Source organism: Fukomys damarensis, unplaced genomic scaffold (genome assembly GCF_012274545.1).
Source record: "Fukomys damarensis isolate Sample0158 unplaced genomic scaffold, DMR_v1.0_HiC HiC_scaffold_10, whole genome shotgun sequence".
In the NCBI taxonomy this organism is placed as follows: domain Eukaryota; kingdom Metazoa; phylum Chordata; class Mammalia; order Rodentia; family Bathyergidae; genus Fukomys; species Fukomys damarensis.
In genome coordinates, this window is record NW_022900922.1 from 26152634 (window position 1) to 26167212 (window position 14579).

General features: G+C 43.4%; 1 protein-coding gene across 1 annotated transcript in view; it reads right to left on the reverse strand.

Annotated features, from left to right (window-relative positions):
• Nucleotides 1-14579, reverse strand: part of Jarid2 (jumonji and AT-rich interaction domain containing 2) — a 243273-nt gene that overhangs the window by 115997 nt on the left and 112697 nt on the right. The window contains exon 2 of the mRNA XM_010622895.3: nucleotides 9891-10026. Coding sequence (XP_010621197.1) covers nucleotides 9891-10026 — 136 coding nt within the window. The remainder of the gene's footprint in view (nucleotides 1-9890; nucleotides 10027-14579) is intronic.

The window sequence follows — 14579 nt, forward strand, 5'->3', positions numbered from 1 at the left end:
GGTGAGCATGGGGTAAAGCCACAAGGGGTCAGCCCCAAGCAATCAGGGACACAGACAAATCCCTCCTACCTGGCTTCCTGTAGCCAACACAACAGACAAGAGCCTATTTTCCAGTGGTATAGTACTGACCTTAATCATGTGTGGAGACTGCTGGTGTAGGGATGGCGGACCCAAGGTGCACACTAGGCAGATATCCTACTACTCTGACACACATCCAACCCTTAAATTCACTGAAGATGAAGACACAATTTTTATAAACATGCATTCCTAGGTATAGGGTCCCTTTGAGAACACCAACCATACAGGAAGGAAGGAGAATGTCAGAAATAAATTATTCCAATAGAGACTTTAAGCTCCCTTCAGAGGGTCAAATCAGCCATTAGACCCAAAGTGTGAGTGACAACACTAAAACAGGTCAGAGAACAGTGTTGAGCTAGAAATCCCATTCAACCCAGCTATGCCACTTGTAGGCATCTTCCAAAAAGAATTAACGATATCATATGACAGTGATACAAGCATACTCATGTTTATAGCAGCACAATTCATAAGAGCTAAATCATGGAAGTGGCCTATATGTCCATCAATAGACAAATGGGTAGAGAAAATATGATATCTATACACAATGGAGTTCTAATCCAACCATCCAAACCCCTCCATCCCACACCCCATGCTGCACACTTGGCATGGGGTGCTGAGTTACACTACATAAAGGATAAATCTCAGTCATTTGTAGGAAAATGGATGCACCTTGAGATCATAATGTTATGGGAAATAAAGCAGGCACACAAGCGTAACTATTGAATAACTTCTCTTATGAGAATCCCAAAGTTTAAATAATTTGGAAAAACAAGATAAAAGAGAGCCAACAGTAAACAAAAATAGATCACTTGCACATCATAAGGGGATATAGAGAAGGAGGGAGTAGGAGGAGAGGAGAGAGGAAGAGTAACAAAAAGGATTAAGATATGTTAAGTATGTGTATCTACTCCCTAAGATGGATATAAAAATTATGTACTACAAACATGTACGGAGGGAGGGACGGAAAAAAAGAAGAGAAAGCCAAACCAAGCCAACCAAGCATGGTGGTACACACCTGTAATCCCAGCACTCAGGAGGCTGAGGGAGGAGGGTTGGCATGAGTTCGAGGCCAGCCTGAACTACAAAGCAAGACCCTGTCAAGGAGGGAGGGGAGGGGTTAGTTCGGGGTGGGGGGCAGAATCTCAAAAGCTGGGGCCTAAGCAGCCAGAAATGTCTACAATGCAAGCTCAGTCTTACTATATCTCGAGTGGTATCTGCTGTCCCTGAAAGCAGGCATAAGGTTACAAAGCAGTTCAGTTTCCCTCCTCCAATAAGAGCTGCGTAAATTTATAATGGGGTGGAGCTACATCTGAGCCTCAAAATGCATCCAAAAGACTACAAAGAGAGCCTAAAGGACAGACAAATTTTGGCAGCAAGCAAGATTAAGAAATAAATTGTAAATTAAAAGATCCATAGGCTATAGGGTGATTTCCTAAAAACTTATCTGGTAATCACTCTTCTGGCTTTAAAGATACACCATACAGGACTCTTAATATCTAATGTGGCTCAAGTAATAACAGGGTATTTCCAAAAGCTAAGTAAAAGGCCATCTGAATGTGAAGGAAACGGGGTCTCAGAAATTCACAAGCATAGCAGAACTGCACGAGTCCATTGTGGGAAATCTGAGAGCAATTAAAGCTCCATCAATACACACATCACAGGGTTCAAAGCATGAAATGGGTCTGACTTAAAAAACACATGAGGCCTTTCTCTGGTGGGCAACATTATCATTGTACAAGAATGATCACAGATAAGCAAATCCTATTCATATTCTCCGCTGAACACAGGCCTTTCTGGTGACCCCACAAGGGTTCATTGTTTCTGTATCTGTAAAGGAGTAAAAATGGATAGAAAGCACTGCTTCACACTATACTTCCATCACCATTTCTGGCAAAAAAGGTGAGTCCCTGCATAACAAACAAGATTTCTTCAATCTCAAATGCCCTCAAAACCCACCGCCTCCACCACCACCACCACCATCACTACTTAAGTAATATGACTACAGAACCACCCTGAGCCGGGCATGGGGTGGCACACGTGTAATCCCCGCACTCAAGAGGCAGAGGCAGGAGGATCACGATGAGTTTGAGGCCAGCCTGAACTACATAGGAGACCCTATCTCCAAAAAAAAAAAAGAAAAAGCCTCCGGGCCACATCTAATTTGCCAACACCTCTCAAACCTGGAAGCACAGTTTAGGCCAGTGATAGAGCTTTCCATGATAACCAACAGCCAGCCGGCTGAGGCAACAATGTGCTCTACTGGTCTAGGTACACCTTGACTTCTGTCAGCTCCCTCCCCTCTGAGCTGAGGGACTTAGGTTCACCCACTACACTGTCGCAAAAGCAAGCACTCAGTAATATGCCCAAGTCTAATTGTGTCAACTGAAAGAACAACAGCTTTTAGGGTCCCCTGACCTATATCTAGAAACTGTTCTAAGATCACATAACCACAAAAGCAAGCACAGTGTGGATTAACATGGAAATTAATCTACAACTGAAATGAAATCAAACTATGACCATCTCCAAGTCCTACTGGTCTGTAATGGCCACACTTATCTGTGCCTCCCCGTAAATGGCTATGTTTTTCCCCCCAAAGTTTTTAATTTGAAGCTGCAACCTCCTACTGTATTACATACAAGGCAGGGTCTGACCTTTGCTAAATGAGGCCATTAAGAGTGGGGTCCTCATCTACTGGGCTGTAAGGAGAGAACAGATACCAGCTTTTTCTTCCCACCATGTGAGAGCACAGCCCGGAAGAGAGGATTAAAAGCCTCCAAACTGTGAGAAACACATAGCTTTTGTTTAAGCCTCCTACTCTTAAGTGTACTGTCATGTAGGCTCGAGCTGACCAATACATAATTTGCACCACAGCCAGGAGAAAATGATTGGCACCCATACCACATCACCACCATGTGTTTCTACATCCTCCAGAAATAGGAACCGAGCTAACTAGAACACACGATAAGCAGACAAGGGCCACAAGCTATGGATGTCTCTCCAAGGGGTAAGTGGGAAAAGCAATGTCTGGGGCCCCAGTTCCAGGATTCCTAAAAACAATTCACCCAGGCTGAGTGTTCCTAGCATTCAGATTAACAGTGCTGGGCATTGTGCTACAAGAGAAAGGCAACAAACAGTGGAAATTCAGAACCAGAACTGCTCTGAGGCCCATGTGCTTTGGTCTTGAACAAAAGTCAGCCCTAAACTACAAGTGTGTCCCGTGTAGATAGAAAGCCTGGCTCTGAGAATATCACCCTCTTCCTGGTGCAGGAGTCTTACTGAAACATCATCAGATACCTGCATAAGCAGTTTCGGGTGCTGCACAAGGGACACACATGACCCTCTGGCTTTCTCAAACATGAGGGCAGGCATAACAAAATCTATGCATAATCATAAAAGTTCCCGTAAAAAGCAGCAGCAGTGCTGACAAACCTCAAAACAAGCATACACTTTAATGAAGCCAACTGAACCAGAAGGGGCTGTAGAGAACACTCAGGGGGTGATGGAGAAGTACTGTATCTACAGTGGCCATGTCGGCCATACTCAAGTGTGCATCTGTCGAAAATCACTCCTCTCCCAGGTGACAATTCCTGTGTGGCAGGTAGGCCACTAGTACTAAAGTACTCCAAGACGTGAGCTCAGAGAGGTGAAAAGGGAGGCAAGGCGGACTGAGAGAACTGAAGAAACAAGGTATTTCAAGCACAGAGACAATCACAGGAACAAGTTAACGGACACAGACACCCCCAGTCTTAACTCTCCATGAAGTACTTGCCAGCAGCCAGGCCTCCTGGGACACTTGATGCCTCACTGTCATTTCAATGGAATTTCTGGTTCCGATTGGTCTTCAGCATGATCTAATTTTTCCTGTTAAGCTCCTCATCAAGGCTCAAAATTCCTACTTATCCCCTGAAAAGATCCTTCCTGCCAGCCACAAAAATAGGTCACTGCAACTAATTGTTCCTACCTATGTGGTCTCCACCCTGCTGCAAACACTTCTCCCAAAACTGCTCAGAAAAGATCCCATACTTTTCAAGGTCTCTTTTGCAGATCTGGTAGGAAGCTTTTTCCAGCAGCTCACAAATAGGCCCTGGACAAGCTGCCTTCCTCCCATGATTTTTAAAGCAGACCAAACAGACAGACCTGCCTGTTTTCAAATTCTGATTCTCCTACAGTATGGTATCATGCTTCACTTAAATCCCACGTACTTCCTTCTCTTGTTGAAACACGAATCTCTGAAATTAGGAGGCCTCACCGACTAGTATGCTCACATTCATAACTGGTAGCATTTTTACTTCTTTCCTACTGATACATCAGTAATTGTATGTCACTCATGATATCTTTAATAGGATGAAATGAGGTTTTAGGGGTCTTCCAAAATAGGCAACTTGACCTCAGTTTTTATTGTCCACAATGCCTCCTACAATCTAGAAATGTCAACACTGGCTAAATGCAAGTTATAACAAGCAGTGCCCCATCTACATTACTTGGGTCATAAACAGACTGAATAAAACCAGAATAAAGAGATAATCAAGGCTTCTCAAAAATACCTTTTTCTAAAATGGACTTTCTTATTTTAAACAACAAATAAATTCCAGTTGTTTTCAAAGTGCCTCTTGCCTTCAATTTCACCTAGCTTTTCTTTCCTATGTAGTGTATGTCACATTATCAGGGGAACCAGGAGAAACACCAGTCTGAGACAGAAGTGTTAGAGAAACTCAACCACTTCTTTGAACCTGGAGCTGGCTGCTGATCTCTACAGCTCACAGAAGGTGACACTGGCACTCACAAACCAGCAGCTCGACCAGGACAAAGCAGTAGCCACTTTCTTCTAGGACAAAAAAGCAGGGGTGGGTATTCCTGTCAAAGTATGACCATCTTTCAAACTGCTATACTATACCTGAAGGCTGCAGTCCAAACAGAAGGGGAAAGTGTCTGCCCTGCTTGCTAAGGCAAGACAAGCAGATAATCCTATACCTTTATAACCAGGACCTTCATTTCAAATGTGGCCAACTACCACTGGCCAATGTGCCCCAACTTTTTAATCGATTCGTTGGTCATGTTTTTATGTTATCATAAATGCATTTGAAGGAGTTGGTCCCAGGCTTCATTCCACAGACACCAGGAATCTTTGAGAACAACTGATTTGTAAAAGAGTTCAAAATTCCACTCTTTACTGAAAGGGGAGTGGTGTCCGGGGAAATCATGGAGGAGTGAGGTGCTCGCACTCCAGGAATGGTCCTTGGCTCTCAATTGGCAGCCGCTCCCTGTGGGTTTACAATCCAGCCTGGGATTTCTAGCCTGTGATCCATAACTGTAAGACAACCGTAAGAAACAAAAATCTATAGGTGAAAAAATGGTAAGTGATAATATATCTGTACTGTGACTGTGACTAATGAGAGGAAGGTAATGAATCAGGAATGCAATTTTTTTATTCCCTCTATCAACTCAATTAACAAGCTGCAATAAAGCCTAGAAACATGTTCATATTAATACTTTACTGCACCCTTCCTGAGGTCTTTGACCCAGTGAACAATTTCACTTGTCTCTTTCAAAAGAAACTGCTGCTTTAAAAAAAAAAAAAATCATGTTACAAATTCTTGTTTCTGGAATCCTATCATTTTGGAAGGTCCCAAAATTGCTTCTATTTATCTAAGTGGTGGTTAAACACACATGGGAGCGCTAATTCAGTAAGCCTGGGCTTGTACCCTGGCTCTGCCAGTCCCTAGTTAGGGAGACAAACTGGTAATCTACTCTTTGTGTATGGTTTCCTCATCTATAAAAGTTTGTTCTGACAGTCAATACACACTACAACAGTATCTGGCAGAGTAACTCAATACAGGTTGGCTATCATAACTCCTGCCTGGAGTACAATTCTAAAGAAAAGTATCCAGGTTCCCTTAAATCTACTCAAAAATGTTCTGCTGGCCAAAGGGCTTGCTGATCCGAGATGACACTTACAGGATGCAAAAGAAATTCAAATACAGCTAATAGTGCTCTTCTCTTACTGTGTAATTATGTGTACTCATTATTTGTGTAGCATGTTATTATTTAAATGTCCCTAATTTCAGCCCCAGTGGGCAAAGGGCCCTGACGGAGTGGCCAAGGTCTCAGCCTCTCTGCCAGTCCTTTCCAAAGCTTTTGTCACTGGATTACAGCCAGAAAAAGTGGTATTATCTCACAATCACAAAATCTTCACACTGCCGGCCCCTAAGCCCAGCAACAGACAACGGGCAGTAATAATGCCTTCAACTCCTACACAGATAATCCACCAGGCTGCTTGAAACCCAACTGCTATTACATGCAATAGGGGAAAAAAATTTCATTCTTTGTCGATTCAGAAGCACAAAAGTAAGACTCATAGCAAACATGGATTTTATGACATAAAAAACGAGGTGTCTCTACTATCTGGTATCTGCTCAAGTTATTACTGCTCTACTAGGCCAGCAGAACAGCAGGCTGAGCCCAGCCACTCAGATATGAGCCACCCTGTTCATTCACTATTAACAGACACTGGCCACCCAACCCCCCGCGCACAAATGATGAGGGCAAAGGGCTGCTCGCTCATCACGCCAGCATGCCGGTGATTAGCAGAAGTGATGTCAATTTGTTTTTAAATTAGATAAAAATTATGTCAAGCCCGTGCCATTGTTAATGCAAAATATTATGGTGGGGAGGAATTGAATTTTCCCAGGAAACTCTAGCAGTACCAATAGTCATGAAACATCTTTGTTAAAAAATTGACGGGCAAAAAGAATAAAGCACATTGTTTTTAACACTACAGTTACAAAGATTCAGTGTCATTTCACACATTCTGTGTTTCCAATCACACACTGGACTCAACTTAGCTACAGTTCCAATTCTGCTGCTGTGAAAGAAATGCCTATTTGACTTTAGCAAAGTCACTGCCGCTACAACATTCAAAAGCCAATTTTATTCTGCTTAGAAATGAAAAGATCAGAGCTCCCAGAGGCAAGTCACACCTTAAGGGCCCCACCCTACAAAGCATGGGGAGGGAGGGCAGCAGGCAGTAGCAGAAGCCACCCATCAGTACCCCATCTGTAGACTGATGCTCTCTCCCTTGCCTGCCCAGTCAGACTCTGTGCTGGCTCTGCATTAGACAATCTCAAAGCTTTACCAGAAGATCAACAAAAACTGACAGATTCATTTCAACTTCTGAAAAGGAACCTCAAAGGAATACAGGAATAACTCCAGAAATTTTATACAAAAAATATATATACCACACGACTTCCATCCACCTCCTCCAAGCAATCTTCATTCTGACTTCATGTCACCGTGAGGACAAGGTTGTCCTGTGGGACAGGCTAAGTATGACAGCCAAGCTGGCGTATATACAGCATGCCCAGAGAACACAGTTTACAACTGCCATTCCCAGCCTCACCTGCTCAAAACAGTTGTTGATGTGCCCATTTTTTTCAGGTTTTTACAGGTCACGGCCCAGCAGAGCAGTCAGGAGATTTTTGAAAAGAGTTCAACCACAGAAGAGAAGGTGCTCCTAGGCTGCCAATTCGTTCTTTCTGTTTCCCAGTAACCGACCCAAACAAGAATGCACTGTGTTCAACATGATAGCTGCCTTTGAGATTCCTGTGAAACAAGCTCAAGACTCCTAAGTTGTGAAACATAAGATAGGTTTATTCAGAACTGTGAGAGAGTAAAACAGGTGACCTTGCAAAGATACTTGCAGACACCAAAATAAACCCGAACATGGTGTACTGACCCTAATTTCACAACCACAAAGGAAGCTCAGTGCCAGTATTTTGTTTAAAAGACAAGACAGTCTTCTCAGCACAAAAAGTGAATCAATTACCCTGACAAAAACTCATTTTTTGATAAAAAGACTGTGCAAGAACTACTTACATCTACAATTTCAAACTTTTCTCAGAATTTCCTGCATGGTACTGTCAAACACCTGGCTATGACAAAGCCAAAGCTAAATTTGGTCCACTCCTAGCAGCATGGTTGCTTCTTAAATGACTAAGTTTTTGCTCATTTGTCCAAATTTCATCATTATGAAATCCTAGATAACTGGTTAACGTCTAAAACTTGACGGGTGTGGTGACGCACGCCTGTAATCCCAGCACTCGGGAGGCTGAGGCAGGAGGATTGCTGTGAGTTCGAGACCAGCCTGGGCTACATATTGAGTTTCAGGTCATTCTCAACTACATAGTGAGACCCTGTCTCAAAAATAAATAAATAAATAAAACTTGTTGTTTCCCAGTTAGGAAAGAATGGGTTGCCTTTCACTGTCAGAATTCCAAGAATCACTTAAAGCACCGCCACTCCAGGATAGCAGAAAAGGATTACTTTGCACAAGGGAAAAGTCTTAAGGCTACAGCAGCATTTGCTCTACTCTTACTCCAGGATTCAATGATGTTCTTAATTGCTGCCCCATCCCCAGGTTCCCTAAAATTTAACCAGGCAAAATGGTGTGTACAAAGGGAAGCAAGGGTAATAAACTGTCACATCAATGTTTTTACACAAACACAGAGCTTAGTTTACTATAGGCAGGAATGGATGGGGTCTGTATCTGCAGGATAGGGTCCCTGAGTAAAACAAGATGTGCAGGTCTAAACTGAAGGGGCAGTGGGTTCCAGAAATTACCTGGGCCTTCTAAATAGGTTGTTTTGATAACGTTTGCTCAGAGGCGTCGGGGGAAATGGCAGGAGGGCCATGGCATGGAACACACACAGCAAAGCCACTATATCCATAAGAGTTGGGCTTCAAAGCCACATCACAACAAAGGAAAATTCAGGAGATGTGGGCTGGGTCTTCTCCAGTCACACAACAGTGAATTCAGAGAGAGTGACAACCCTGGTGAACGAGCAGTTCACTGAAGTGGTCTTAGAATACCCTGTGGAAGGGGTCAGCCAACAGTGCTGCCTCTAGGCTCCAGTCCCAAAGAGAGATAGATGAGCAGTGAACTCAGCTTACAATTAAGCCAGTGGGCAAGACATGGAAGGTCGAAAACAAACCTATCATTTTGCATCTTGGCAAACTGTTGAGCCCCCAGAGGAGGTGACTCCCCTTAAGACCAGAGCCCAGAATATGGGATAAGAACAGCCCTCATCTTCTTGCCTCTTAGCAAGCATAAAATGGAACACAGACAATTTGTTCACAATTATTTATAATTCTAAAATAATAATACATACAAAAGACATACAGCTCCTTGCCTGAGACAGACTACAAACCAAATGTTTGTCTTAAAATTGTTCTGAGATAGATCCACCTAAATTCTATGTACCCTGACTGTTTTAAAGGGGGCACCGCATAAAGTCAGATAAGTTTCCTTCCAGAACCCACTGGAGGACTAGCAAAGGGAACATCTCCAGAGGCACAGGGATTTATTTAAAGCACTGCATACCTGCAATCCTGCCACAACCAGCCCAGTCTGACCAGCAAGGAAGGCAGACAGCAGGAAGGGCAAGAGACACAAGCTATCTCCTTATAAATGGGCCTACAAATAGGGCTCCACATTTCATCAAGATCACCCAAGGATTCCTCCCGTGCCCATTCTTGGGTGGAGAGACAAATAACCATGGAAAATGCAGTAAGGCGGACTCCACATTCAACCCACAACCTAAGGAACAGAACAGGCACTTTGTCCATTCTCTTTTACAGTACATAAAGAAACTGAAAATAAACCTATATACCAACAGGCTGTCCACAATGTATATCCACAGAGTACTGAGTGCTTGTAGGTGCTTAACTTCAGAAGCACAAGCTGCCAGAACACATCCAATTCAGAAACAAGACCAACAAAAAGAGCTGACACCCAAATCCACCAAGATTCAACTTACCATTCACTGTTTTCAGGCTCCCAGCAATGCTGTCCCCATGCTGCCTCTTCTGGGCATTTTTGAATTCTTTTAGTGACAAATAAAGGACTTTACGTACCACCCTTTCTTCTGACCACGGAATCCCATCACTGTCATCCTGAGGAAACAAGAAAAGGAGATAGCAGAGTTACTAAAAACAAGCAAGGAAAAATTCAGTCACAATTCATTTTAAAATGTATGTTCCAAACAAGTGTTGTGTGACTAAAACCCAGTCTCGGAGATCTGAATGACATCAGAATGAAAAGAGAAAATACCAGCCCTCCTGGACAGACCACAATCTAATCCTCAGACTGAAAGAGAAACGGAGATCAACTCAATTTCTCATACACCCCCACATCCGAATACATTAACTATTAATACTTCAGTTTTTTAATTCCTGGCAAAGTTCAGAAAAGGGAGTTGTCAAGTACACAACAAGAGGTGTAATGAACCATGTTACTGGAGATTTTTTAAGTGAGTAATGACAGCTTGTATACTGCACTACTGTTGGGAGCACTGCTACCTAAATTCTGGGGGAAAATCATATCCTAATTAAAGTATGTCTACAGAGCCGAGGATTTAGCTCAGTGGTTCCACCATCTGCTCTGCAAGCACAAGGACCAGAGTTCGATTCCGAATAATCCCCCCCACCACTAAAAAAAAGTACGTCTATAGCTGAGGCCCAAAGTTGCCTTGACCAAGAACCAACTATGGCATGCGGAAACTTAACTCCATTTGGCCAGTCACTACTGAGGCCTCAATAGTTTGTGAAGCTGTGGCACCCAAATCCAAGAAAATACCAGCTGAAGACATCCTGGTTCCTTGACAGCCTAGAAGTTATACAAAAGAGAAAGGTTTCACCTGGGGAAGGACTAGTTCCTGATCAGCCCAACTTAATCCCACCTACTGAAGCAGTGGGAGTAGAGGGTCCGGCACAGAGTAGGAACTAGAAACAGGGAGGATCTGGGAAGATGGACATATCAGACACTAGTCACTAGCTGGAGATTACTGAAAAGAGATGGGTGTTGTAACAAACCAGCAACAAGGCTTTTAAGGGTTTTGGCACCTACTCCCCTGGCTGAGAATATTCAGATTCCGATCTGTGAATCTCTGCATACTGCTGATACAAGAAGGACTGACATTCCCACACCAACTGCAAGACTTGAGCATTTTATAAGTGTTCAACTTAGAGATGGAAGTATCTGAGCTTCTCGAATACCTTAGGCCTTGAAAGATAGACAGAAACAAAAAAAAAGAAAAAAGACAGAAAAAGAGAAAACAAACATTAATACCCCAGGTAAAGGCAGGACTTGGAATATTTCTTTCCGCTCAAGCAATAAGCCAAAAACCTGAGAACTCCCACCCATAGGCGGTCTGGTGCTGATGCACTGGGCTGTAGAGAGGAATTGGTTTTGACTCCTGCCACTAAGATCCTGTAAAACCTCTACGGACCTCAATGAGAAAGCCAGATTATCAGAGGGTTTTTTCCCAGCTCTTAAATTACTATACTCTGCATAAACACAAACTACATCTTAGAAATCCAACCACATAGAGATTTCTAAACCTTAAATAACTTAAACTGCACACTGGTTAAGCTTCAAGGATTTCCTAGAATGAGAGCAGTTCTCCATTTTCTATAGTAAGTGGAAGAATGACCCAAGGAAGGAAGGGAGCTAAGATTTCCACCCCCGCCTGGTTAGGCATCCTTCGTGCCTGCAGGCTGCCAAGTTGAGATTTCCAATTCCTGAGCAGCACACCTTTAGAGGAAGAAGGCACATCCTGTCTTCCTGGTGGCTCTCCTGAGAACAAACACCAAGATATCTCCATACTGGGGTGATGGTCATTCAGGGTTTTACCCTGACACCTAGGAGAGAGGAAGCCAACAAACTGCATTAAACCTACCAAGAAGAACATGAGTAACGTCTGGTAGGCACAAGCCACTAGTCTTTTCAATCATAAGATTCAAAACCAGAAAAATGCAACACTCTGAAGCCAAGCACAGTGGCAGAGTGCTATAATCCCAGCTATCTAGGAGGCTGGGGCAGGAAGATCTTCAAGTCCAGCCCGGGTAACTTTGCAAGACACTGTCTCAAAATAAACAGAAAAAGAGGTGGCTCAGGATCGAGGCCCTGGGTTCAGTCCTCAGTACTGCAAAGGGGGAAGGGGGGCACTCTAGCCTCCATTTGTAGAGTCCACATAATGGACCTAAGTAAAACACAAGATGATTTGGCTACACTACACATGGAAAAGCAAGACAGAGCTGAATTAATTTTTACAGCAACTCCCTTGAGTTTGCATGAAAGCTCCCCTAGCATATTAGCAGCGACTGAATGATAGTGTTAACTGCAAGAGGAGTTAATGCTTATTAGGCTGAAATCCACCCTTTCAGCAGCCAGGGTCTATTCATAAAGGCTATCAGGCAGAACTCACCACCACCAGGTTCCCACTCATCATTTGCATCTCCACAACAAACAATGACATGAGATTATAAACTATTATTTCCTACACGTACACAGTTTATAAATTATAAAGCTCCAAAACAGCTTTCAATGTAAAACTCCCAGAACAATTTACTGTATCCTCCACACGCTATGCCTTCATCCTGACTTCGGGCTCCAGAAAAGAGAATTATAACCCTACAACTAAATTCTAATTAAAACATAAACCACGCAAGATGAAAAGTCCTGCCAAGGAAGTCACACAACGTTCAGTTACTGACACCAGCAGCTTCATGCCACCTCTAAAGTACTTTAAACACAGGAGATGCAATTGAAGACACCGGTTATGGGTTTCAAAATCCAGACACTAAAAATCAAACTTTAAAAGCAGACATGCACATGTGTTCTGTAATCTTACAGTGCTGGTCAAGACTTGTCACCCCTCTCTGGTAGGTAATAAGCTCACAAGGATAGGCAAGTAATGATTCAGAATTTTCAAAATTAAACTCCTTTCACAGCTGCAGAGTCCCAGTGAGTCACCAATCCTCAGCTGCTACCTCATGGGTGCCAGGTACAGAGGCCACAGGTGTGCCCGCGCCCACCCACAGGGCTGCCCGCCCTGGGTGGCAGGGTGCCCAGAAAGAAGGTTCTGCTCCGGCTACCTAGCCCTCTGCTGTATCTCCTGGTTCAGAAGTGCCACAGCCAAGAGTACACTGTATCAGAGGAAACCACACTCAAAAAAGACACCAGGGTTTACAGGGGCTTCCTTTTTATTTTCCCTTTTGCACTAGCTATTTTTTTTTTGAGCAGCATTTGAATAGGGTCAGTAGATCATTTCTCTTTGTCACTTCTGTACCCCCAGCTCCTTAAAAAAGCCTGACAGAATAAAAGCTCAATGAACATTTCTGAGATTGATTAAAAGTTCAAGGAGGCTCAGTCTCACCCACCCCACCCTACCCCACACCCCGGTTTTTGCTCACACTTGCCCTGCCAGTGCCGACTTTGGGCAACACCCAGCGCATTTCCAGTGAGCTGGCTGAGATCATGACAATTTTCATGACCTAAACCACTGCTTCCCCCAAAAAACACTTCCCACAGTAAGGAACACAAAAGGCCTGGCCATGCTTCTCACAAATAGCAACAGCTGGAGCCGTCTATCCCTCCTATTCGACTCTGATACCACTAACAACCTAGTAGTTCCCTGCAGGACTGGTGCCATCTCAAAGTCTATGTGAGCAAATAAGGCCCAGAGTTCAGGTCCCTATCACAGTCCTTTTGGTTAAATAAAGCCGGACCAAAGATTCTTTCACAAATACTTTTCCACACTTACCATTCGTCCCTTCGCCTCCCTACAGGCTCTTGTCCCTCAGTATCCCCCTGCGTTCTCGTGTTACACTCTCACCTCACCATCTGTACCCCATCAGCCATACCCAAACTGTAATTTTCCAATCAACAAATGTCCTGTTTGTGCCTGTGTTCAAAAATCAAAAAAATTAAAATCCCTTTTCTTGCTCAAGTCATGCTCTCCCTTCAACAAATGGAGTAAGTTAGCATTTGACAGCACAATAATGAAAAGAGACAAACCCAAGCACCCTGTCCAGTATGGTTTACTGGTCAGCTTAATATACAAGAGACAGCAAGCAATAAGGTCTTGAAATGGAGAAAGTACAGAGTTTTCTTTTATTTAGCCACATGTTTGCCAGTCTTTGAAGTAATAAGACAGTTTCTCATGAAGAATAGCAACTGGTCAGGAACCACACTTCTATGTTATAGTCATAATACATTTACAAAAAGAAAAAAAAGGTGAACACAATCCCTAGCTGCTCCAACTCCTGCAAAAGACACACAATATAAAGCAATAATAGGAAGCAACCACCTGAGACGTGATGCATCTTTTGGCCGACAGCAGTATTTAAACGGCTCTCCAAGCTCACAGTCCAGGGCAGAGATGAAACAGCCTTCTACCTTCCAGATCCTTGCGGCTCCAAGTTGTGGCCCACAGATTACCTGGACCTTAACAAGTTGGTATTGTTAGAAATGCAGACCCCTGGCCAGGCTCCCACCTGACTCAGCAGCTACATTTTGCTGAAATTTCCCTTCCTTACATACCCTTACAGAGGCCCTGCTGTGCACAGAAGCCTGTGCCTCACTTCTTGCCTGTTGCATATTGCTTTCTAATTGCAGCAGAAAATGTGCCCAAACAATTTTTCAAGGTTTTTTTTAAAAAAGAAAT